This window comes from Heliangelus exortis, chromosome 1 (genome assembly GCF_036169615.1).
Source record: "Heliangelus exortis chromosome 1, bHelExo1.hap1, whole genome shotgun sequence".
Classification (NCBI taxonomy): Eukaryota; Metazoa; Chordata; class Aves; order Apodiformes; family Trochilidae; genus Heliangelus; species Heliangelus exortis.
The window spans coordinates 28159013-28182762 of record NC_092422.1 but is presented as its reverse complement, the minus strand read 5'-3'; the positions used below and the strand labels follow the sequence as shown (position 1 = coordinate 28182762).

Here is a 23750-nt window from a genome sequence, read left to right as displayed (position 1 = left end):
ATGATTATATGATTTCTCATTTTAACATCATTTGGAAACTAAGTGGCAAATGGATCATCATCTAAATTTCAAGTTCTATGTAATATCAAAATCAACAGCATTGTGACAAAAATTAATGGTTAATACTGGATTTGTTAATAAAAACAATATTTCCCCAGAAAGCAGTATTTTCCTACATATTTGTTTGTGCAGAGATCAGTTATGGCCACTTTAGTAAGATGTTATATGCATGGTATCTCCAAAGTTTTTAACACAGGGTGAGTACACGTTTTTAACCACACGGTGACTAAAGGAGGGGAAAAAATTACCCTATATGCTACAATAAAGTTACTCCTAAAATGCTTTTAGCTTGACATCTTAAATTATGGTTTAATCCATGAGTATATGCAATTTATCAAGATGGTGACATATACAGAAAAAGACAGCACAAGTTTTGGGAGACATTTTATTAATGTACAATTTTATTAGTGATGTACAATAGACATTTTAATTCTCTATATATTTTGTCCCCTTGAAGTCTGGTAAATTCTTGTTCATATATAAAACTAAACAATGTTTTAGGTTTTGGGTTTTGTTTTTTTTTTTTTGCAAGGACTGGAAATGTTGAAAATCTAAGTGCTACAGTATGTTTTGTAGTGATTAAACACCTTGTCCAGAAGAGTTACCAGCCACTTCATTGAAGCACTTCTAAGAAGGTTTCTGATCAAGTTCAAATGCACCTGTTCATAAATAATGATTGGTTTGCTCGTGTCCACTATACTACAACTGTCTCCAATATAAAATACCGTTTCGATACATTTCTCCACATGGACAACTAGATCATCTAGTCATAGTTAACCCAGGCTAATACAAATTTACAAGTAAAATAACTGCAGCATTTATTCAGAATAATTACTTTTCAATCAGAAGCTTTACTTTGGACAACGCAGAAGTATATTGCAAGTGACATTCTGCAGCAGAAGCTGGAGGCTTGAGAACAACAACTAAAAAGGACTAAATATCAGCAATACATGCTTTTACAAGAACTCTGACCATTCTGAATGTTAACATTAAAGACCAGGTACTTCAGTTTGTGCGCCTGTCAAAGAATCAAAACCTCCACACAAAAAAAAAATTAATGATATCCCACAGAACACAGTATTTCAGAGAACATCTTAGACACTGGTACGACAGTTCTCAGATCAAATTGGCAACTGAAATTTAACATCCACCTGAGCTTCTTTTGCTAAGGTTACTATTTCAGAGAGTTTCACCACCTGAAAAACAGAAAACAAAGATTTAATTTCAAAACAGTTCTAACTTGAGTGAGCTGGACTGATCTTTTTAAACAAAATAATGCCAGGGAATCATCAACAAGATCTTAAAATAGGGGACTGCTTAGCCCACTGCTTAATTGCTTTTAAATGAAAAATCTATTACCAAGTCTTTTAAAAAAAACAGAGTTCTATAATGTCTGGTTCTCACTACCAACCAAATACCTTGATAAAAAGCTAGAAGTTTCAAACTTCATGTGCCACACCTTGTTTTATCGGAAGGTGTTGGGGTACCCACTCACAAGATATTGTGTATCCAGAAGCTAAGCTTTCCTCCAGGTTTTTGTTGCAAGTATGTCTGGATCTAACTTTGTTATCTTAAAGAGCCTCAAATTCTCTTGCATAACTCAAAAACTGTATGATTTTTTTTTCCTGCTCAGATTCAAATATTATAACTGAGTAATGGTTCTTTAGGAGAAAAGAGACAAAGAAATCCACCAGATGCTCTCTTATTTTCTGCAGTTAAAAAAATCTTCACTGCTAAAAACAGATTCATTGTTGCTACATATTTTTAGTATGTTTTTCCTACCCTCATTACCAAACTTTAAAAGCACCTAAATACTAATATGCTAGAATAATTTACAGGCACCTGTTAACTATTGAGGCAGAAAATAAATACTTTCAACATCACTGGTTATAATCACTGATTAATAACTCTGATCTGTCCTCATCCATTTGCTTATCCTACATAATGTACCTTCTTACATAAACCTGTTTAAGAAAGTACCTATGGGCAGCATACAAAACCAACTATAACCCTTTCAAAGAGAACTTCTACAGATAAAAGTAATTTAAGATTACAAAATTAATTTTATTTGCATGGCTACATGATTCAGCTGAGAACTTCAGATTCAGGAGCAACTCTAGAAAATGCATTATCAGATGCAAAATAGCCTCAAGACCCATACATACTCTTAGAAAAGATTTCCACTGACCTAACCAAAGTTTGACCAGCCTAGCAAGACTTAGTATTATTCCTCAAAACAGAGGGCTTGTATGTCAAGCTAAGCAAGTTAATTCTCCAAGTAATCCACAGCTGCTTCTAGAACTTCTAGAACCCCAGAAAACAAAACACACACAAAAAAATTTCACAGAATCACACAGTCTGGTTGGAAAAGACCTTTAAGATCATTAAGTCCAACCATAACCTAGTCCTACCAACCATTAACCTAACTTTACCAAGCCTAAACCATGTTCCCAAGCACCACACCTATGCTTCTTTTACAGACCTCCAGGGACAGTGACTCAACCACCTCCCTGGGCAGCCTATTCCAGTGTTTAATTACCCTTTCTATGAAGAAGTTTCTTCTGGTATTTATCTAATCTAAACCTCCACTGGCATAATTTGAGACTATTAACAACCAACCTGTCTTATTTTCTTATTACCTTGTGAGGTAATGGGATTCTCAACTATTCTTGGTTTTAATCACACCCACTGAAATTCACACCCACTGCATTTTTCAGCTACCTCAATTCAAGTATTTTCTTCCAAGGACAGTGACTGATCTGGTTATTTACCTGTTTGGTTTATATTTTTTAAACCTATTCTTTAATCCCCTTCCCAGAGTTAAAATAAATAAATTTCAAACAGAAATTTCTGGGGAATAACAGCTTCTGACTGAGTAGTTCTTCTCCTTACTAAATATGTAATTATTCATTCATAAAATATTTGCTTCAGACCTTGACAGTACCTAGTACTGTGCTTTAACCTAGGCTACCAGTTGATTGAGTGGAGTTTCAGCTTTTCAATATTCTGCAACAGATGCTTTTTTCTGAAAAGGATATTCATAACCAGGTATCTTACCATTTTTGCAGCTTCATCTAAGTCATCACATGCCAGGATTTTGAGGCCACTTGCTGTTATTAAAGCTTTGGCATCATCAACTCGTGTACCTTAAGAAACAGATAAAATGCCACTTTTTATTGAACAGCAAACTACTGCAACCAAAGTATTCTCATATGTTCTAGGGAGCTTATTCCAAAAGAAAATTAGTGAATAAATCCAGAAGATAAACACTTTTAAAAACAGGAAATATCTTTTTATTAACATGTCAATCCTAAATTCAAGGTCTGCCTTATTTTTCCATAGTCTTCAGCTTACAGGCAACTTGCTAAGCAATAGATAAGCTCAAGAACATTTATCAATATGGACAGAAATATATTAAGCACACTCACCTTGCAACCGTACCACAATAGGTATTTTTAGGTCCAAATCCTTTACTGCCACGACGATGCCTTGTGCTATCACATCACATCTCATAATGCCACCAAAAATATTCACCAGAATAGCCAGTACCTACAGAATACATCACAACAGTCACATTAAAATGGCCAGAGGCACATCAGGCAAGCACACCACTCAGCCCTTAAGCCTTAGGAAAATTCAATACAATCTCTGTATGTATGGCACCATTTCTGTTCTAGAGAGCATCAGCAACAGAAGTACAGTTCTCTGAAGCTGCAAACAGCAGAACAGTTACTCCAAGACCCTACTGCAAAGCTGCCTGTCCCAGGAAGCTTCCACATCATCTTTAAATCCAGCATAAATTGCAGGCAATAGCCATTTCTCTTACTCACAGTGTATATTCTGTGTAGCTACTTCTAACTAAGCTACTTCTTCTACACACTACATCTTCTGTCCAAAACCAAAACTGTACATTACTTCAGATTACTCCAAGCATGATTAGAAAGAGCTGCTTGATTTTCTTCAAGCAGGTCAAATAGATGAAACTCCATTAGTTATTTTACAACTAATCTGTCAGCTGTTTTCCACTTCTAACAGCAGAGGTAGGTCCCACACTAGCACCTGCACATACTGAGGAAGCCATGATAAAAACTACAAAGTTTACAAAACTGAAACAAGGCACTGTTTATACAGTATATGATTTATATACATTTTATTCAGGAGGAATAAGCCTGAGGTTAAAGGGAAGTCTTGTTCTACACAAGTGGTGGAACAGAGGGGTAAAAAGATCATGGTTAATGGTAAAAAAATGGAAAAAAGTAGGAGTAGAAATGGGTGGACATCATTGGAGGAGAAAAGAAACTTGTCTCTGCTATAGGGCAGAAGCTGCTTACACTGGCACCTCAGAGGGCTGTTCCAAACAGTCCCTGAACCCAACTCATCCTTCTGGGCTCATAGATCTCTTCCTCTAGTTTCAATCAATTTATTATTTTAATAATATTCATGCACTCCTGACAAACTTGAGATAGGATAAAACATTAATGCCCTTCCAAGCCCACAGCCAAGTTATTTTATCCTACATTACATAAAACTAGTACCTTGGAAACTTGCCTGTGTATGGCACTGTTAATACTCATCTCCACAACTCTATGCACAAAACAGACCCAGCTTGCAAATCAGGCCCCCAAAAAATGGAAACCCATCTGAATCCTGGTTTCTGTTTAAACAGCAGTCATAGAGAGTTGCTGATTCAAAGACTGCTGGAAAGATTCAACTGCAGCTTAACTTCAACCAGAGGACACAAAACTGCCCACTGAGTACACAGCCAAAGAACCTATTTCTAAAAAAGGAGAAAAAATTCAACAGATTTTAAGGCCTCCTTCAGTTGCACCAAGCTCAAGCCAACATCACCATTTTCTTTCCTTTTTAATTCTATGTTTATAAAAGCATGTTTTTACATACACTAAGCACTGTCTTTCAAATTATATCCTGTTTTACCACTGTGTAATACCTTGATATGCCAACACCTCCCTCACCTTCTTATCAGAGGTAATAAGCTTGAAGGCTTCTGTCACTTGCTGTGCTGTAGCACCACCACCAACATCAAGGAAGTTTGCTGGAGTTCCACCATGAAGTTTAATTATATCCATTGTGGCCATAGCTAAACCAGCACCATTGACTATATGAGAATAAAGATAACATTTAGGAATTCAATTCATAAATTCATTAAGTCATTTAAAAATCCATTAAATACAACACACCTAAGCAGCCTATGTTTCCATCCAATCCTATGTAGTTGAGATCTGATTTTGCAGCATCCCTGTCTCTTTGATCCTCCTGTGTCCAATCCTGCATATCAAAGATCTTCTTCTGGCGATAGGCTGAATTACTGTCAAAGTTTATCTTTGCATCCATACACAACACTGAAAGGAAAAATAAAATCATTTCATACTAGAATAATACTTAAACTGCTAAAAGAAGTATGTTAATTTACGTTAAGTCAAACTTGGCAGCTGGCTCATGCAGTCCAAACTTAAAAGTTTTGTTGTTAACACACACTTAGCACTGCATATAAATAGAAGATTCTCTACAGTTTACCACACAATCAGCTGAGTCCCTTTAACTGCACAAAAAGCAAAGACAACTGTATTTTTTGAGACACCCTAAAGCTGAAGACACTTTCTTCCAAACTGTTTGATAAATCTGGGCAAATTACATTTCAGGAAATGGCACAAAATTAATACCAACATTGGATTGTCTCTGGTTTGGATTTTTTAAATCCCTGTTTTCTGCTTTTAGGTTAAATATATATAAATATATAGTGTCTGTCTGCATGCACATAAGCACATAGAAACACAATGAAAAAACACCTGAGTTGGGAGAAAAGGTGTCAGAAGAATACACACAAAAATAAATTTCACTTAGCTAGATCAGGTGATGTGGAAAACTTCAGAGTATTCTTTACATTAGAACTAAGTTTCTGTCTGTAGAAATGTAAGAGTTCATCTCTACCCCTCACTACAGATGAGATTCAATTTTTGGGGAGAGTGGAATTGGCTGTGATTGAGTATTAGCTATTCTGCCACTGGACATGCTAAAACACTGATAAACATCAAGCTACCACTTAAGCACCTATAGTCTAAATACATCAAACTCAAATCAGTCATTCTGATGCCCAAGCACTAGAGGTAGGAGACTTCTAGAAGATGCTACTATTCTGGTAAACTTTTCACTACCAACTTTGAATACAAAAGATGGCTCAAGTTTCCAGTCACTAATTTTGAAAAGACAGTTGCCAGAAATGCCTTACTCCAGGCAGCCAAACAATCAAGAGTGGAAAATGTGTTCTTTTTAAATAGCTAAACAAATTAAGCTATTTAAAACTTAGAATCCTATTCAGTAATTAAGAGCAGATATCTATTATGCTTACATTCTCAAATTCAGATGCTTCATTAAATTCCTTTTTCAATATACCATGTTAATTCTAAGTCCTCTTGCTCTATCCAGCCAAAGTTTTAGCAATGCAAAGCAATTAACTCAGATTTACAAAAATGGAAACCTGCCACATGAAGAATATGAAAAAAAACATTACCAGCTCCTGACGAATCTTCCACCATAGGATTTATTTCTATCATGGTAGCATCATACTTCATGAAGAGATTATATAATTTCATCATATTGTCAGCTGCTTCATCCACAAGATTAGAAGGAAATCCCATTTTTTGGGCAAGCTGGAAGTAAAAAATTGGTTACCAGTTAGCTGATGTTTGATTCAGTTACAGTTTGGGAATGTTTTTCACACAATGAAAAACCACCTGATTCAATCTGGGAATGGGAAAGTGGGAAAAGTTTAGCTATTATTTCACAATGTCAATTGTAATTGTCTTAGAATCTCTCCCATCTTCCTGGAGAAAAATTAAGTCTTGGGTTTGAAAAGATTGCTTTTATTACAAAACACTGCACTTACTCCAGAAAGGAACTAGTAAAAAGCCACCATTATATGCCTTTATGAAACTACATAAAGGCTAGATAAAGCACTTCAATACAGAAGTTGATTTACATTGACTATCACCTAAAAATAACTGGATATGCAGTTAATATCTGTTTCAAAATGTCAAAAGGATGTAAGACAACTCAGCAGGTTGAATGCACACACGCTTTACAAAATTTAGAAGCAATCCTCCCAGCCTCACTAATGTGTACTTTTCTACATTAACAATTACCCTAACAGCTTGTTCCTTTTTTATGCCTTCCACTATATCAATGGGCTCCTTAATTATTGCATCAGGATTCTCTGCAGCAACATCTTCAATATTAACACCACCCTGAGAACTGCCTATCAGCACAGGACCCTGGAACAAAAAGGAAAAAAAGAAAAGCATGAGTAATTTTATACCACACAATTGAAAATGAATTCTTCCCATAAGATACCTTACAGCAATGAAACTTTAGTTAGTTGGAAAGTATTTTTTGGGGGGGAGGTATTTTACTTGTATGCTTTTTCTGGGGAGACTGTTACTATCTATTCAACTATATTAAGCCTTTCAATAATACTTTCCAAATGTTAAGGTGTACGTTGGGTCAAATTTCTTTTAACAAGGAATATACTTTGTATGCAATATAGCAACACAGCAATTAACAAAGACAGGCTAGTTATAAATTTTTATAAACATTCAACTTTGTAATTGTATGCATTTTATGTTCTAGGTTGGTTCCAGAAAAAGAACAGCTGCCTCTCCTCCCCCTTTCTCCTCTCATCCCCACACAAACACACATCAAATACACAGCCCCTCCACTATGCTCCAACTCCAAGGCCAAATCTAGGTCTGCAGAACCTAGAGACAAATGACTGCAAATCATTCCTGTTCAGTAAAATCTCAAAACTCAACAACTATAGACATCCCTGAAAGCAAGCCACAGAATTCTGACAGAACATCTCTCAAATATTCAATAATAAAAGAACCTAAGAAATAGGAATTGTTAAAATTTGCAGCCAAGATTTTTTTTTTAAAAAAAGTAACTACATTTCAACAAAAGCATCAAGGACTCACTACCAGGGAACCTCAAAACCTCTCCACATGACAACAGTCCTCCAGTTTACAGTAAAAACATACTTGTAGCACCTCAAGCTACCTTCCCTTACCACAACACCCCGGCATGAATGATGACAGCTGGTGTACCATGACAGGTACATATCAGAACAGGTATTAAAACACTAAAAAGTCTTATTATGTTTAGCAATTAAAGTGTGACACTGGTTCAGAGAACAATAATCACACTGCTCCCACCACTATCCTTCCAAATGGAAACAAAGAGATGGCAAATTATTCTACACCTAATAGGGAGCTTCAACACAATAAATGCTTCTGGATATTCATATCTTGAACAGTCAAGAAGCAACAAACACATTATAAAATAACACATCACTGACCAAAGTGAACAGTTTTGCTTACAACAAACTCTTGCCCTTCTCAATGAATAACATCCAAGACATCAAGTTCCACTTCAAACTATTTTACAAACTTTTTTCCCTCCTTAAAGGAAGAAGTTTGCAATAACACCAGGAATACACACTCTGTGTGCTCTCCAACATTCACACTTCCTTCTTTTGAAAGGCATTTCCTCATCATAAGCATCCAAGAAAAATTACAGAAATTACAAGCACACCTAAAAACATGACTTAGTCAGCAGTAGAAACAAGGCATATCCCTATGAAGACAATAATCCACAGAGCTATACACTAATAAAATTTCTTTTTATACAAGAGTAAGAACAAGTTAGAAAAATGTTTGCTTTATCTAATCTTCTTAAATCTGTTACAGTAAGTTTTAGCTTCGTAAGGATGCTTGCTTGAATAGTACAAAATTTTAAGATGATAAAATCCAATCATTTACAGTATTTTAATGCCACCTTGTGGTAAATCTGGGGTGTCTACTATAACATTTGGATCTTCACAGCTTTATTATAGAGTACAACAGAATGCAGGTACCCAGACCACAAAACTGTAGTAAAATCCAACACAAATGATACTTTCCTATCAGAAAGAACACTACAGGAGAAGAAGAAGGAAAAAACATAATATTTAACTCCTAATCTTGCTATTAAAAAAAAAAATAAGAGTGACTGGTTTCCTCATTCTTTCACAGAAAATTCTTTCATATTCATGCCAAAGATGCTCCTCTAATTACCAAGAGTCATGTTTCTGCAAACTTCTAAATATCCAGACAGATCAAACTCAGCTTTTGTTAAACTTCAGAAAATAAATGTTCCAAGATCTGCTTTACCCTGGTTTTGCCAAAGTTATTTAGAAAATCATGCTCTGTAATGCCAGAAAATACACTGACACATTTCAGTAACTGGGTTTGAATTCTAGAATAAAAAACTACCTATCCACATGTACTGAAAACTCAAGCAGTAGAGACTATGCTTTAAGTTCCTGAAAGCTCTGAAGACACCTCTAAGCCCAAATCTTACTGGCTCCTGAATGAGTATTGCACTCTCAGCACTGAGGAACACACCTGTGCACCTCTAGAAACCTCCACACACTGATTGCAGAAAAAGGATGTTTGGTTTATCCAGAACCATTGGCTCTTCCAAAAGTATTTTTACTTGCATAGTTCCCAGCATTCTTAAATAGTGTGTCATGTACATGCACACACACAGCTGTATTTTTAAACTAAACTCTGGCATGACTGCCTGGTAGAGAAGTGCAAACTAAAACCAAAATTAAAATAAACCCCTCATTCTACCCAAGTCCCTTTCAGCCATATGCCTCTGAACTTCAGCTGGGGCTACTGGTGTTTATTTCTTATTCCTCAAATTTAACTTGTGGCATTACATTCTTTAAAGCATTTAAACACTAAGGCAAGCATATAGGCAGACATAATGGGAAACAAAATTTAGCTTATGTTTATTCCTGAGTTTCAAAGTAAACCAGTACAGTAAACAGTTTTGAGGTTTTTTTAAAACTCAGCTATAACAAGTTAATTAGTTTGCTTTTAGTTCTAATATTACTCACTTGAAACGACCTTTCCATTGTTATTGCAAAATAGTATTCCCTCCTGGGATATCTGCGCTCACAGATAAATACTTGATTGCATATCCTGCCCTTTTCTCCTGTCTGCTTGGTAAACAACTTCTTTCCAATCATTTTGGAGGAGATATCTTTTGCTTCTTCTGGACTAGAATAAAAGAAGCTCAGAATGTGACAAACTGCTGGAAAAAACAGAAGTAGCATGAAAAATAATCTCATCTAATTTTTGTTATTTTAAGGTTAATAATTAAAATATTGATTTTAAACTAAGCAACAGGTTCAATTCATAATGTGAAACTTTGAAGTTTTTCCACTTGGTTGGATAATTTTAAAAGAACTTACGAAAAAACTATTTTCACTCCTCCTTTGAGGCCACCTTCAAATGTTCCTTTTCCTCTACCACCAGCTAAAACCTGTGCTTTTACCACAAGGTCCTTTGAACCTAGAATGAAAGAAAACCCAAAATTTGTCATCTAAGACAACTAAAACGAATTGTCCCAAATAAAATAACAAAGGCTGTTATTATTTATCACCCCATTCTTCACCACCACCCCCCATTCAAAACACAAATATGTGAATCCCAGTCTGCATTGTAACACACAGAGGTCATTCCAAAAGTCACAAACCATCCACAATTAGCACCTTTAGGCTGTTCTGTGAACAAACTTTGGTGTGCTAGCATCTAGAAATATTGATACATCTTTAACAGGTTTGAATCACAAATCAATGTAAGGTTAGTATCTCATAAACTATTAACAACACAAAACTGAATATCTGACACAACATAAGCCAAGATTTTTCCCCAATCAAGTACAAATATCCTCCATCTATAGCCTCTCAGCAATGATATGTAACCATGGCACTTACCCAAGTCAACCTGCAGATCCACTATGGCTTCCATTCAGCAGAGCACTGATGCATAAGCCTGAGTGCTTTGCAGAAGTCAGAGGCCTGAGCAAATCCACTTTTTTCCCTACAATAGGCAGGCCAAGCCCTTTAGTTGCCTTTAACAGCCTTGAAATTCCTTTCCAAAATACTTTTCTATATAGGGGAGACTGTGCGTTTGGGTTTAAAGTGTCAGGTATGAGAATACAATCAAAATCAACTGGGATATTCTGAACTGTCATCAAAAGGCAAAAAGCAAAGCAAAAAATCCATCAAGTCATTTAAGGCAATTAAGGAAGAACCAAACACACTGCAGAAAGCAGTATGTAAGTGCTGCCCCATTCACACTGGTGCAGCAGATGGTGCCTTTTCTCAGGCCATACTTAGCTGAGCTACTCTGGTCTTTCCAAGCAAGGAAAGAACTTCTCTTCAATGTGAAAAAGTAGCCACAGAAAAGCCTATGAAAAATTACAGTACTTGAGCAAAACAAGTCACTGTGCATACTGAAAAATAATACATCATGCAAAAATGTTGTGCTAACTCCTATTCTGATCTGCATGCTGCTTGGCCAGATAAAATTAAACTTGCATAATATCACAAGCTAGGGTGGCATAAGCTAAGGGAATGCTCAAGTTACTATTCCTAGCTAATCCTTGTAGATTTAATTCCTTGACTGTCTAGTTAACAACAGATCTCTGAATTCACAACCACTATGAAGTACCTTGGCACAAGAACCATAAAGATTATAAATTTGTAGGGATATGTTGATCTAATATATTATCTTAGACTTAATTTCTTAAAGATAACTTTTTTTATAGCTACTAAGTACTAGCAATCAAGTAAATTAACATGCTTTGCAGAAGCCACACAAAACAAGACTTGGGCTTTTTTTATTCATGAGACCAACCTTCATGCAATTATGTTAAGTATAAATTTGCTTTAGGAAACACTAAGCCTCATGTATGAGTAAGATTAGAAATAGCTGCTTCATGAATAAATGAACCATACACTCCAAAACACAAACTTAAAAATAAAGCTCCATCATTTGAACATAATTTACCTTGTACATACACACAAATACAAAATTTGGAGTAGCCTGATTACTTCCTAGCAGTACAAGAGAGGAAAATACTTCCTTCTCTGTGAAGAGCTTAAAAAAATTATCCACAACACACTCGCACTCACTCTCTCCCTTGATCACAGAGGATCCACCTGGGCTCCTTTACAAGGATTTGAACTGACTCTAATATTAAAGATTTTAATATTCAGTGTTATTTAATTTACTGTTTTGAGCTTTCTACAGAAGTTTTATCTGACAACGATTTAAACTTAGTAACCAAGACTAAGAAATTTAACTTAAAATTCCCTAGGAAGTTCAGACAGAAGGATCCTATTTCTCCACCCTACTTTTTGTCTCCTACACTAAGTCCAGAAGGTAAAAATTGCATCTACATAGAAGTCACAAAGTTCACCCACAGGCACCTTCAGGAAGAGCAATCACTCCTAGCAATAAAGACCAGAGTATGAGCAAGTCAGAACCTCTCAGCTGGAACATTAAGTTTAGCTCTGGGGATGATTATAAAAGTAATTACTAATGCAAAAATGGTCACTAGAATGACCACTACAAATGACTAAAAAAGGTTGGTACTTCTTTAAATCTATCAAAGAACAAAGCAGGACCACACTTATGGTCTTTAGCCATATCTGGTGAAGGACAGAGCAAGACACAATTGCAATTCATACTGTCTGCACCAGCCAAAACCAGAAGCCACTTACCAAGGAAAGTCAGGTCTAAAAAGATACAAGAAAAAAAGGCACTTCTTCACATAGAAGATAGGAAAGCCTACCAGGAGACATGAGGGGAAAATAGGAGATTTAGAAGAAATTGGGCAGAGATGTTCCCTCTGATATTCTTAAGACAACAATTAAGAATGTTGGGAGGATATGTGGGGTATGGACTGCAAAAAATAGCCAGGCTAACAATCTCCCTAAATGGCATGCTCTTTTGCCACCACTGGAACAGAGACACCACTGCTGGTCCCATAAATTATTTCTTAAGAATTTATCGATTATGCATGACCACACTTTGGCAACACATCAAGACAGAGGAAAAAAAAAAATGTGTGAGAAACAACTTTCAACTTTTTGCAGTCAGTTTTTGCCACAGCAAAGTTGTCATTGGACTATCCTTTTTGCAACAACTGTAGTATTACATGAGCGGGATATTAATGATTTTTGTCTTCCTACAGCACTGCAAGCAAACTAGCTGCTTGATCACAGAAACACATAACACTTAATAACCACAGTATGTTCTGCCAACCTATGAAATGGCAGTGAAGATGCCAGAGAAGGAACCTCCACCTCCTTATATACCTGCCTGAAGCAGTTTTAATGTTAACAAACATCTGTACCAGTTTCCTGGGGGTTTCGTCTTTTAATCCTGCAAAACTGCTTAAGTAATAGAAATATTCAGGGCTTTAGGAGCAAACTGTTCTGTTAAAAATGTTTGTTATAAACTTACTAAGCAAAACACATCTGGGAGTGATTTTTGTTTGCTTTAATTTTTGTTGTCCTTAACGCTCTTAAACATTTTATTGCTATATAAGGGTTATTTGACCACCTATGTTTAGAAGCAATTAAGTTGCACAGATGTACCTGAAACAAAATTTAAGATAACATGTCTCAAGAAAACCTTAACCCATGCAGAAAGTTTTTTGTTCAATAAATATTTTTCCTACAGCTCCTAATTTAAGTGACCCTAAAACCAGAGGAGAAACGTTTGGTCACACACCTCATCTGCAGTGTTACAGCTGCAACACTCTCAGACAATCTGACACAGCAGAGAACTGCTGATACACTGTGAGCCAAGAAAAGAAAAAATTTGGAAACCAGCAGCCAACAGTTTGACTCAGTATCAAGACCTTGGCCCTTCTATTTCATTTACACTGTGTTCAAGTACAGCTAGACTTTTGTTTCCATGACAAAAAATAGCAGTTTCTGCCCTAGAGCAGGTATCCATATACAAACTTATTGTAGTTTATGCCAGCCAACACTACACCACAGCAGCAGACCTATCCTGCCTCCTGTCCACAGCTTTTCACTCATGTTTTTTATTGTGCACTTGATCATGCCTTGAAGCATATCAGAAAAGCAACTCCTCTGAAGGCAAAATGTAGTCCAGCAGGCAGTACTTTTGCAAGCCTGTCCACCTTGTAACAAGGACATGCACATGGACACTGAAGCTAAGGGGACAGAAAGCAGGACACCTGATTTCAGCAGCAGCAAATAAACGCAGGGCACTAGAACAAACCAAACCTTTGGTACAGTTACTGTCTCAGGTAAGCAACCTACACACCAACACACAGAACTCAGAACAAACACTTGTTAAGAACTGCATTTCCAAATTAGTGGCAGTTACAGCTAAAAGCACATGTATGTAAAATAGCCTGAAAAGAATCAGGAAATGTTTAGAAAGTTAAGAGTAAAATGAGAACAGATGCCTGAAATCAGCAGAACACTGAGTTAGCATCTATCTTTTCAAGAAAGATCTATACAGTACTGACTACAGGTTTCAGCTTCAACAATAGTTTATTAACTAGACACTGAAAGAGTAATACAGCCAGGAAAGAGATCTTCACTTCTAGCAGTAGTGGTATTTATTGATTGGAAGGAATACTTTCTGATTCCATAACCTATGCTTTCAAACCAGGAGAAAGGTCTCTTTCCCTTACATGCATCTATTGAATCTCTTGATATGCTTCTTAAGAGATTAAGATGACTTTTTGTTCCAGTGTGTAGCTGAAGTTTTCTGTGCAAGAAGGAAGTCTGATAATTAGGGTAATCAATCTTTATTAAAATGTTGTGCTTTACAAGTTTCCATTCTGACTTTGGTCAAATTGCTTTAATTACCACTTCTATGCCCAATATTGACTGTGGCAGCAATACTGCTTTGCTCCTATTACAAACACCTTCCTTATAACTATGCAAGTCTAATGTATTCTGACAAAACAGGCAATAGGGAAAGGCAGTAGCAGGTTAGTAACACAAGCACCAATGAAGTTTTCAACCACCATTTAACTCCAAACCTCCCCCAGGAGAGAGACAGAGACCCATAACTTGTCTCAGTTACTCAAAAGCTTTTTGTTTCAGAAGACTGTTTCTCCATTTATATTGCAAACCATTTTTTTTTTCTTGCTGTAAACTCTTAATTTTAAACACATTGTTATATATACTGTAATTATGGAGGGGAAAAATGTAATTAACAATGTATTATTGACAGAACTATCAAAGACTATGCCCACCCTAACCCTGCCACTACAGGCAGGGAAGCCTCGTCTCAGTATACTACCTGTATTTTGCTAGTAACTATAGTTATTTAGAATTTAACTTTGAACTTGCATTCTTTTTAGCATTTTAAACTTTTTAGTGTTACAAGAATCACTGCATGCAAATCAAAAGTATGATTACCAAAATAATTACATGCCAGGAATCTTCATAATTTCACCAAAAGGACTGGTCCAGACAGAAGACTGAACAAAGTGTTTCACACCTATCACAAAATACTATTTTTCACACAAGTAGTTCCTGACACTAACCAACTGCATCAAGTTTTTCATCAGCTCACGAGACAGGTTTGGTTTTGGCAATAGCTTAAGTTAAGCAATTAAAATACAAATTAAATTTGAATCTGCCAGTTAGACAAGTTATTTGAGTTAGTGAATTATCAACAACATACTTTGACATTAGAATTTCAAAGACATTAGGTGCTAAAGCAGAAAGCAAAGGCTGAAGCAAAATATAAGTTTTGGGTACCAAGAATGTAGTGTTTGCCAGAATTCAAGTAAATATTGGGTTTCTAGACTACCAGTGCTTGTTATCTACAGATTTTTACCAGGTAAGGAAGGAACACAATTAGAAAAAAGAGTAGCTAGCACTGACCACTACAGCATGGAGTTTTTAAACACTCGGGGGATTTCTGCACAGATTTGCCATCACAGCTCATCATCCACATCCTATAGCATCTGAATAAATATTCTGCAGCTTCAGGCTTTACAGACAACCTAAAAGACATCAGTTAGCATAGTCAAGCAGGTCAAGCAGATTAATTCACAAACTGTGAAAATGGATGATGGCAAAACAACCAAAAAGCCTTATGTACAAAAAAATAGATGTGAGCTTTCAGTATAAACTAGAACAAATTAGAAAATCTAATTAGAAAACCTAACACAAGACTACCAAGGAAGGCATGGCATACACTCAGGAGAAAACCACTCCAGCTTCTGTGCCACTGTGTCAGGAATACCTGTTCTCCTGAAGAGCTAATAAAGAAAAAAACAGTGCTTTACCTAAGAAAATCATTGCATACGTTGTACTAAACTTAGGCTTCTGATCTAAATCAAGCTAAAGATCTAGAAAATTCTTTATAATAATAAATAAGTGTATAATTACTTTTTTAAAAAAACAGATACAGATTGTATGTTTAACCAATAGACAGAAAAATAACAACTTCAAAGATCTGAAAATAAACTCTTTATCACAGACTTGTCTGCAGGAATACAGCCAAGCCAATCACATCAGTCATTCTGGAGAAGGCATACTAAAAAAGATCATTCCTGATAAGAAGACCACACCTCCTAAGCTGCAAGGGCAAAAGTAGCAGCTGACTCCATTGCTTTTGGTGTTCTTTCAAGATCTCTGGTGTAGAAAGGTGAAATATTATGCACTCAGTTTCTCAACACCTCCTATTAAGTACAGCTTCCTTTTCCTAAAATTTGGCAGCCTGCCATGAGCATCAAGATGTGGGATTCACAATCTTAAAATCCCACAAAACTACCAGAACACAAAAGCTGCTTCAAATTTTTCATCACTGCAGAAGTCTTTCCTCTCAAATAACCATGAATGAATATAAGCTTTACATTAAAAAAAAAAACAAAACAGACTTTCCTACAGGCATATAGTATGTCACTCCCTTCCACCAACTGCTAACAGAGGAAGGTGTCAGGAAGCATCAAAACTTTCATTACAGCAATACACATACTCTCACAGGTGCTGTCTTAACATAAAACAGCAATACTCTACATTTCAAAGACTGCTCTCCTGAGCTACCTGCTATCACACTGATAAGGCACCTGTTCTTCAACAGTCACCAGGCTCATCAGTCATGGTCTTGGTAACAAGTGCATATCAGCTTTTACACCAGCACTGGTCACAGGGCTAGCTGGAATGCACACAGGCTGAGTAAACCATGAACTTAGAGGCAATCATCAAAATGTACTCTAACCTCTTACTAACATTGCAACAGAATTGATTCAGCTCACTTTTTCGAAACCCGAGTTTTTCATGTAACATATGAAAACACATATTGCATAACCCAGGAATGACTTTCTATTTTTCTTTTAAATCAGTAAACTCTTTAAAGCCATCATTAGATAAAAGTCCTCTCAGTTCTGAGCAGGCTACATTCTTTCAGATGAGATCTGGAGGTCCTGACTGGGGACAGTGAAGGACTGGAGGAAAATTAAGTGAGTAGTGACATTTACAGGAGGTCCAAGCTTATGGGACTGAATTACTCAGTAGGAGTTATTTTAAAAGAGTAATAGTTTCATCAACCAGTATGTGATAACAATTGCCTTGAAATGAGATAGAAGGCTCATTACAGCGAAAATCTTCTTGTGATAACTAACAAATTCCAATGATGACTCCCAACAGCCAGACAAATATGGAAAAAAAAAGCATATGCCAAAAATTTTGTATTAATTACAGTGGCAAACTTTCCCATGACACAACAGAAAATATTTTTTAAATAGAAGCAAAACCATAATCATTTGCAGAATCTAGCTGGAACAAAAATCTGAGTTGAAAATTGCACTTAAAAGAAATCTGATAGCTGCAGCAGAAATCAAAGTATTTTAAAATAGCAAAAATTCAGGGCTTTTTTTTTTCCCCTGAGACTCGAACCATAAGTGATCTGTCACCACTGCTAAAAAGTTGCTCACAGAATCTAACTTCATCTCAATTTGTTTTAAAAATACTGAAAAAATGTTACAGGAAGAAAACAACACTAACTCAAGTATTATACTTCAATTCACATGCATTTCAAAATTACATATAAGTAAAAACTTTGCTTTCTTTAGGATACTTTGGTCTTTAGCAGAAAAAATACCTAGTAGAAGAAAGATTGGGAGACTGGAGAGGAAGCAAACATTCCAGATTCCAGACTATTTAATCTAACTTCAGAACTCGTAATAAGCATACCTTAGAATTAAATTCTAACAAATTTAATTATTTTTGCTAAGGAATATTTACTGCAGTCTTTAATTCTGCTTTAAGACACACTGCAACATTCATATGCCTCAGCTTGATTTTACCATTTATCTTGCAGTGGTAATTCCTTCTAGTTAGTAGGGATTACCAGTTACTAATGATATTTCTACTAGTTATCTTGCAGTGATAATCCCTGGTATGGCTAAACTTTAACTTTGTTCATACAACAGGGTTACCCTGATTTGGCTACAGCCACAGCTAAACTATGATCACCTCTGTTAATGAGAAGGTTCTATCTGTTATGCACTAGGATAAAAAGTTACCCCTATCTGACCTGAGTGAGTTATCTGCTAAAGGAAAGAAATCCAATGCCAAACTCAAGCTTAGAGAGAGCAAGTTTCTGACTAAAGGTTATCAGGAGCATAGGGACCAACACTAAGGAGAAAGCAAGCAGAGTTACTGACTATCTTTGTAACAGCTTAGACAAACGTTTGTAAACCAGTTTAACACATTTAAAAAGGAGAAGATAATGCCTTATCTACAGGCAATAGCCCTTACACAACAAAAAATAAACGAGGAGCAGGTGGACAGAAACAGTGAGATGATTTTTTTTTCAGTCTACTAGAGATTTGGTGTTTGGTTTAGGGTTGTTTGGGAAGGGGGGGTTGGGTTTTTTTTTTTTTGAGATACTAAATGAAAACTAAGGTGGAAATGGCAACAATAACAAAGAAATACAAAAGGATTATCTGCCACCATTCAGAACGAGTTCTGGACAATGTTTGGCAAAGCCTCAAAATCTCAAGCTCCTCAAGAGTGCTTTCCTTTTGAGAAGTCTTATATCCACCACACACCAATTTAAACACAGTGTACAGCTGAATGTGAGAAGCTCTGAATTCTTTTATTTTAGCTTCCTAAAGGATGCTAACTTGTACAGCCCACAACTTCATTTTTCTGACCTCCAATAAATGGCACAGGGCCAGCTACTCCAGCTAAGAGGCACACCTATGATCTTCACATGAATGAGACAAAGCTATAAACCAGCTGCCAGACATTACCTGTTTTGCCAAAGGACTCCTCTCCAAACAAGGAACAAAACAAAGGAAACCTGACCTGCAAGTTCTCCTGCTGTCTACTAAAAAGCCACAGGCAAAGATTCTCTCACTGACCACCAGCATGAGGTCTGTGGAACTATTAACACAAGCAGAGGGGTACGGCCCAATCTGTGATATTTAATTCACATTACATGCTCACCCTTAGCAGAAGGTGAGAGTCTGGATATTAAACCATTCTCAGAAGTACTGTAACACCTTTGATTTTACTGAAGTTCTACTTTTGTGTATTTTACTCTCTAAAGAGAGCAAGACAAAGAAGGCAGGCAAACAATATCTGAATTTCTGTGACATCAGATGTGAAGGAAAAGCAACTTTTTCATTCCTTTCTACATTACAAAGCAGAAAAAAATTCTCTTCTTTTTCAGATCTCATATTTTGAAGCTGAAACTGAAAAGCTGAAGCTGAAACTGAAAACTGAAGCTGAAACTGAAAACTGAAGCTGAAACTTGAAACTGAAAAGAATCTAACAAAACCTATAGCCCCAGGAAACACTACAAATGTATCTACTGGGAAGTGAAAAGAGATTTAAATATTTGCATGAGAGTAGAATTCAACATAATTAATCAAAACGATGTGACAAGCTTATTAATTTTTTCCAGGGAGGGGGAAAGCTTTAAAAATTAAAAAATAAACCAGTGTTAACACCTCAAACAGTAGAAGCTGAATTCCAGATTATATCCAAATGAAAACAAACAAAAAAAAATTTAGTATGACACAAAGTGGTAAACTGGCCAATTAACATGTAGTCCAGTCCAAAACTCAACTCTAAACACAAGTATTTAAGCACCAGACAAAGAAGACTGGATGTTTTTTCACCAACAAGTCAGAAATTCAGCATATACCTACAAGTTACCAAAGTCCCCCCATACTGCATGAAGTAGCTGTATCCTGGCAGAGCAGCATGTTCATAGAAGACTGGATTTCACTCTTCTTGTGCAGCCTAAAAGTAAGTACCCTTTGCATCTTCTGTTCTGAGATGAGATCTCAGACAACAGAAGCCTTTACCTCCCACCATCACTAAAGCTCTTCACAACAGATTTCCTCTAACCTTGCTCAAGAGCAAAAATAAATCCAGGATTTGGACAAAGTCGAGTGCATCACCCATCTCAAAGAAGTTTAGGTGGCTATATTAGTCTAGGCTAATACAATTTATGCCTGGCCCCTTCCTTCTAAATAAGACTCACAGATTACAGGAAAAGTATCTACAGATTTTGGGATAGGGGAATGACAATGCCTGAAATACTATGTTCACAGCCTTTAACAGAAGCAGGATCAAGTTCTTCACCACTGGAATTTCAGGGACACAGTTTAGCTTAAACAAGTTTGAACACACAACTGAGAGTGCATTTAAAAAACTAGGTCACCTAGCTGATCTCACTGCATGTTTGTGCACTGAGCAATCTTGAGCATTAGAAGACTTCAAATTAAGAGAATGTCAGCTGCAAGGTAGAGACTCAAATCTGCAAGAAAGTTGCTTCACAGGAAATGCTGTCCCCTAAAGAGAGGGTATATTCAGAACTCCAATAAATATCTTCCCAGGCAAGACAGAAAAAGTAGTTACAACTCGTATCAATCCCGTGCCTATATTGTATATGTTCTCTTTAATATTATACCTATTTCTTTTGCTATTTTGTAAGCTTCATCAGGTGTCTTGGCAACTAGTCCGTGTGGAACAGAAATGCCAGCTTCCTTCAACAGTCCCATGCTCAGGTATTCATGTAGTGACAGCCTCCTCTGTTGCTGCTGTTGCACCTGAAATCCGTGATTATTGAGTATTCCTGAACTTCCACCAAGTACCTGAAGAAAAAGAAAAAAAAGGAATAAAAAAGGACAAAGAATGTAACTGTTTTGAAATACTGGCCTCTTTGTTTAGACTTTAAAAGAAATCTATATATTAACCATGTTCAGTTTAGTGTGCCAGTGCAAACACCTGGACATCTAATCCTATGTAGTTGCACATCACCATTCATTGATTCTGCCCCTGTACTCAGCGCTGGTGAGGCCACACCTCGAGTCCTGTGTCCAGTTCTGGGCCCCTCAGTTCAGGAAGGAGATTGAGATCCTGGAGCAGGTCCAAAGGAGGGAAACCAGGCTGGTGAAGGGACTCGAGCACAGATCCTATGAGGAGAGGCTGAGGGAGCTGGGGCTGTTCAGCCTGGAGAAGAGGAGGCTCAGAGGAGACCTCATCACTCTCTACAACTCCCTGAAAGGAGGGGGTAGCCAGGGGGGGGTTGGTCTCTTTTCCCAGGCAACTCTCAGCAAGACAAGAGGGCACGGTCTCAAGTTGTGCCAGGGGAGGTTTAGGTTGGACATTAGAAAGAATTTCTTTACTGAGAGGGTGATCAGGCATTGGAATGGGCTGCCCAGGGAAGTGGTGGATTCTCCATCCCTGGAGATACTTAAAAAGAGACTGGATGTGGCACTCAGTGCCATGGGCTGGGAACTGCAGCAGTAGTGGATCAAGGGTTGGACTTGATGATCTCTGAGGTCCCTTCCAACCCAGCCAGTTCTATGATTCTATGATTCATGTCAGGTCTGGTACTGGGTTTTGGAGGGTTTTACTGGAGCAGGAGGAAAGAGCTGAGGAGGTTGCTAGCAGTGACAAGGGTCAGCAGGGTTAAAAGACTCCTGAGTATTTAGCTAACTTTTTTTTTTTAAGGAACATATCTGCAGTGAAAATAACCTTGAGGAATACTAGAAGCATAAAAGAACAAAGCATGCAGAATAAGCAGATTGTCTCTCTCTGCCACACTAAGAACGAAGCCCTGGGTAAAGGAGCAGCCAAAACAAAGTTACATTATCTTCAGTGCTTGTACAGGGTGAATTTCATTTGCTACTGAACAGACTACTCAGCCTCCATATGACTATCTTGAAACAGAAAAAAAAGCTATGACCCATTTCAAACATCTACACTTAATCAAAGGGTTGTCAAAAGTGCAAAATAATTTTAATATTTCAAACGAGTAAAATTTAAAATGCCTGATGCTGAATCCAAATAGTTCCAGTGTAGAATAAGTCTTAATCTAATCAGCAAACATGATGTACAGAACTCCAAGAGTTTCCAAAAGATATTTAGTATAGAGTAATGCAGGGACAAACCTGGCTTGATTATAAAACAACAGAAGTGGTACTACATGAGCAATGCCTTTAAAAAAACAAACCAAAAGAGCTACTAATTAAGACAATATAGATTTTGAAAGGGTATCTTGTAAAGTAACTATTTCATAACAAAATTTATTAACAAGTAAAAAAATGCTTGCTGTATTTTTCATATTTCACTATAAACAGGACCTTAATTATATCCACACACAAAACAGCAAACCTACCATGAACAGAGAATAGCACTGAAAAATTCAAGAGACTACAAAACCAAACTTAGATACAATCAAAAATCTTGCATTTGTTTCTACTTTTTTAGCAAATACCACTGGCATAAGTGCCACAAAAATCGGTTGGTATTAGGAAGTTTCTAATAGGATTTTTATGAGTTCTCCTTCATTTAAAATGAACAACACAGGAGCACTTCTATGGCATTTCATGCTGGAGAACTGACAACATCTATTTAAACTCCAAAGGATTCCTTGTGCAAACGGGAGGCCTTTTCTCTTGGCATGAAACCCAAGTGAGAGGTGCTGCCTGCTGCTGTTTCTGGCGCCGGGCAGGCCCTGGGAGGCTGCGTGTAACACGAGAGGGGAACTCAACGCGACCTTCCCTCCGTATGTGGAAGGAGAAGAAAGTCGCAGGGAGAGTTCCACACTCCTGACGCCAGAGCTGCTTTGCTTGCACTGCTTCCCAGAGGTTCTGCAGCCATAAACAAGGCTACACCCCAAAAACACGGGTGACAAGGGCAAAGACCTGGGAGATGCGAGCCGGAGGAAGAGCTGACCGGCACAGCCCGACCCCCTCGTACGAGCAGGATGCACAAGGAAAAGACGGAAAAGGGAAGCAAGGAAAAGCAAATTAGGGGAGGGGGAGTTTGGAAAGGAAGGAAAAGGGAAGCAGGCCGGGAAGACCTGCGGCAACCAGGAACCGCGGTAGAACGTACGCCAGAGGTGGGCACGGGGCTGCCAGCACCGCCGCCGCCACCGGGCAGAGCAGGGCCCGGCGGGAGCAGGACGGGACGGCCGCTCTCCTCCCGCCGGCGCTTCGCAAGGAGAGACCCCGGCCCAGCCATGCCACGCCCATGCCCGCTCCGTCCCGTCCCCGCTCCCCAGAGGCCGCTACCTTCGCCGTGGCGGTGCCCAGCGTGGCACGGAGACCGCTGCCCCTCATCCCGGCCGAGACCCGGCTGCAGATGATGGAGGCGGCCATGGCTGAGCCCCTTCGCCCTCAGCTGCCCCCTCACAGCGCGCACGCGCTACCACCGAGAAGGGGCGAGGTGGGGGGGGGAGCGGGGGGAACGGGGCGGAGCCGGAAGCCGTCGGGCAACTCTGCTCCCTCAATGACAACAGCCCGCGGGG

The 23750-nt window shown here is 37.8% G+C and overlaps 1 protein-coding gene across 1 annotated transcript; it reads right to left on the bottom strand.

Annotated features, from left to right (window-relative positions):
- Positions 1-431: 431 nt before the first annotated feature.
- SUCLA2 (succinate-CoA ligase ADP-forming subunit beta) lies at positions 432-23750 on the bottom strand. Its single transcript, XM_071739338.1, has 11 exons — positions 23515-23750; positions 20904-21087; positions 10373-10472; positions 10016-10178; positions 7221-7349; positions 6590-6728; positions 5259-5420; positions 5034-5176; positions 3489-3609; positions 3118-3206; positions 432-1256 (listed from the first exon to the last, which is right to left on the bottom strand). Exons 1-11 carry the CDS (start codon positions 23599-23601, stop codon positions 1182-1184), a joined length of 1392 nt encoding a protein of 463 aa, XP_071595439.1. The 5' UTR covers positions 23602-23750; the 3' UTR covers positions 432-1181.

Bases quoted from the DNA above. Each gene is read 5' to 3' on its own strand.
- SUCLA2 (XM_071739338.1), bottom strand. From the start codon at position 23,601: ATGGCCGCCTCCATCATCTGCAGCCGGGTCTCGGCCGGGATGAGGGGC. The intron at 6,729-7,220 runs GTAATTGTTAAT...TTTTACTTCCAG, and splicing joins AAAAGGAACAAGCTGTTAGG to CTTGCCCAAAAAATGGGATT. The intron at 3,207-3,488 runs GTGAGTGTGCTT...CTGTTTCTTAAG, and splicing joins TATTGTGGTACGGTTGCAAG to GTACACGAGTTGATGATGCC.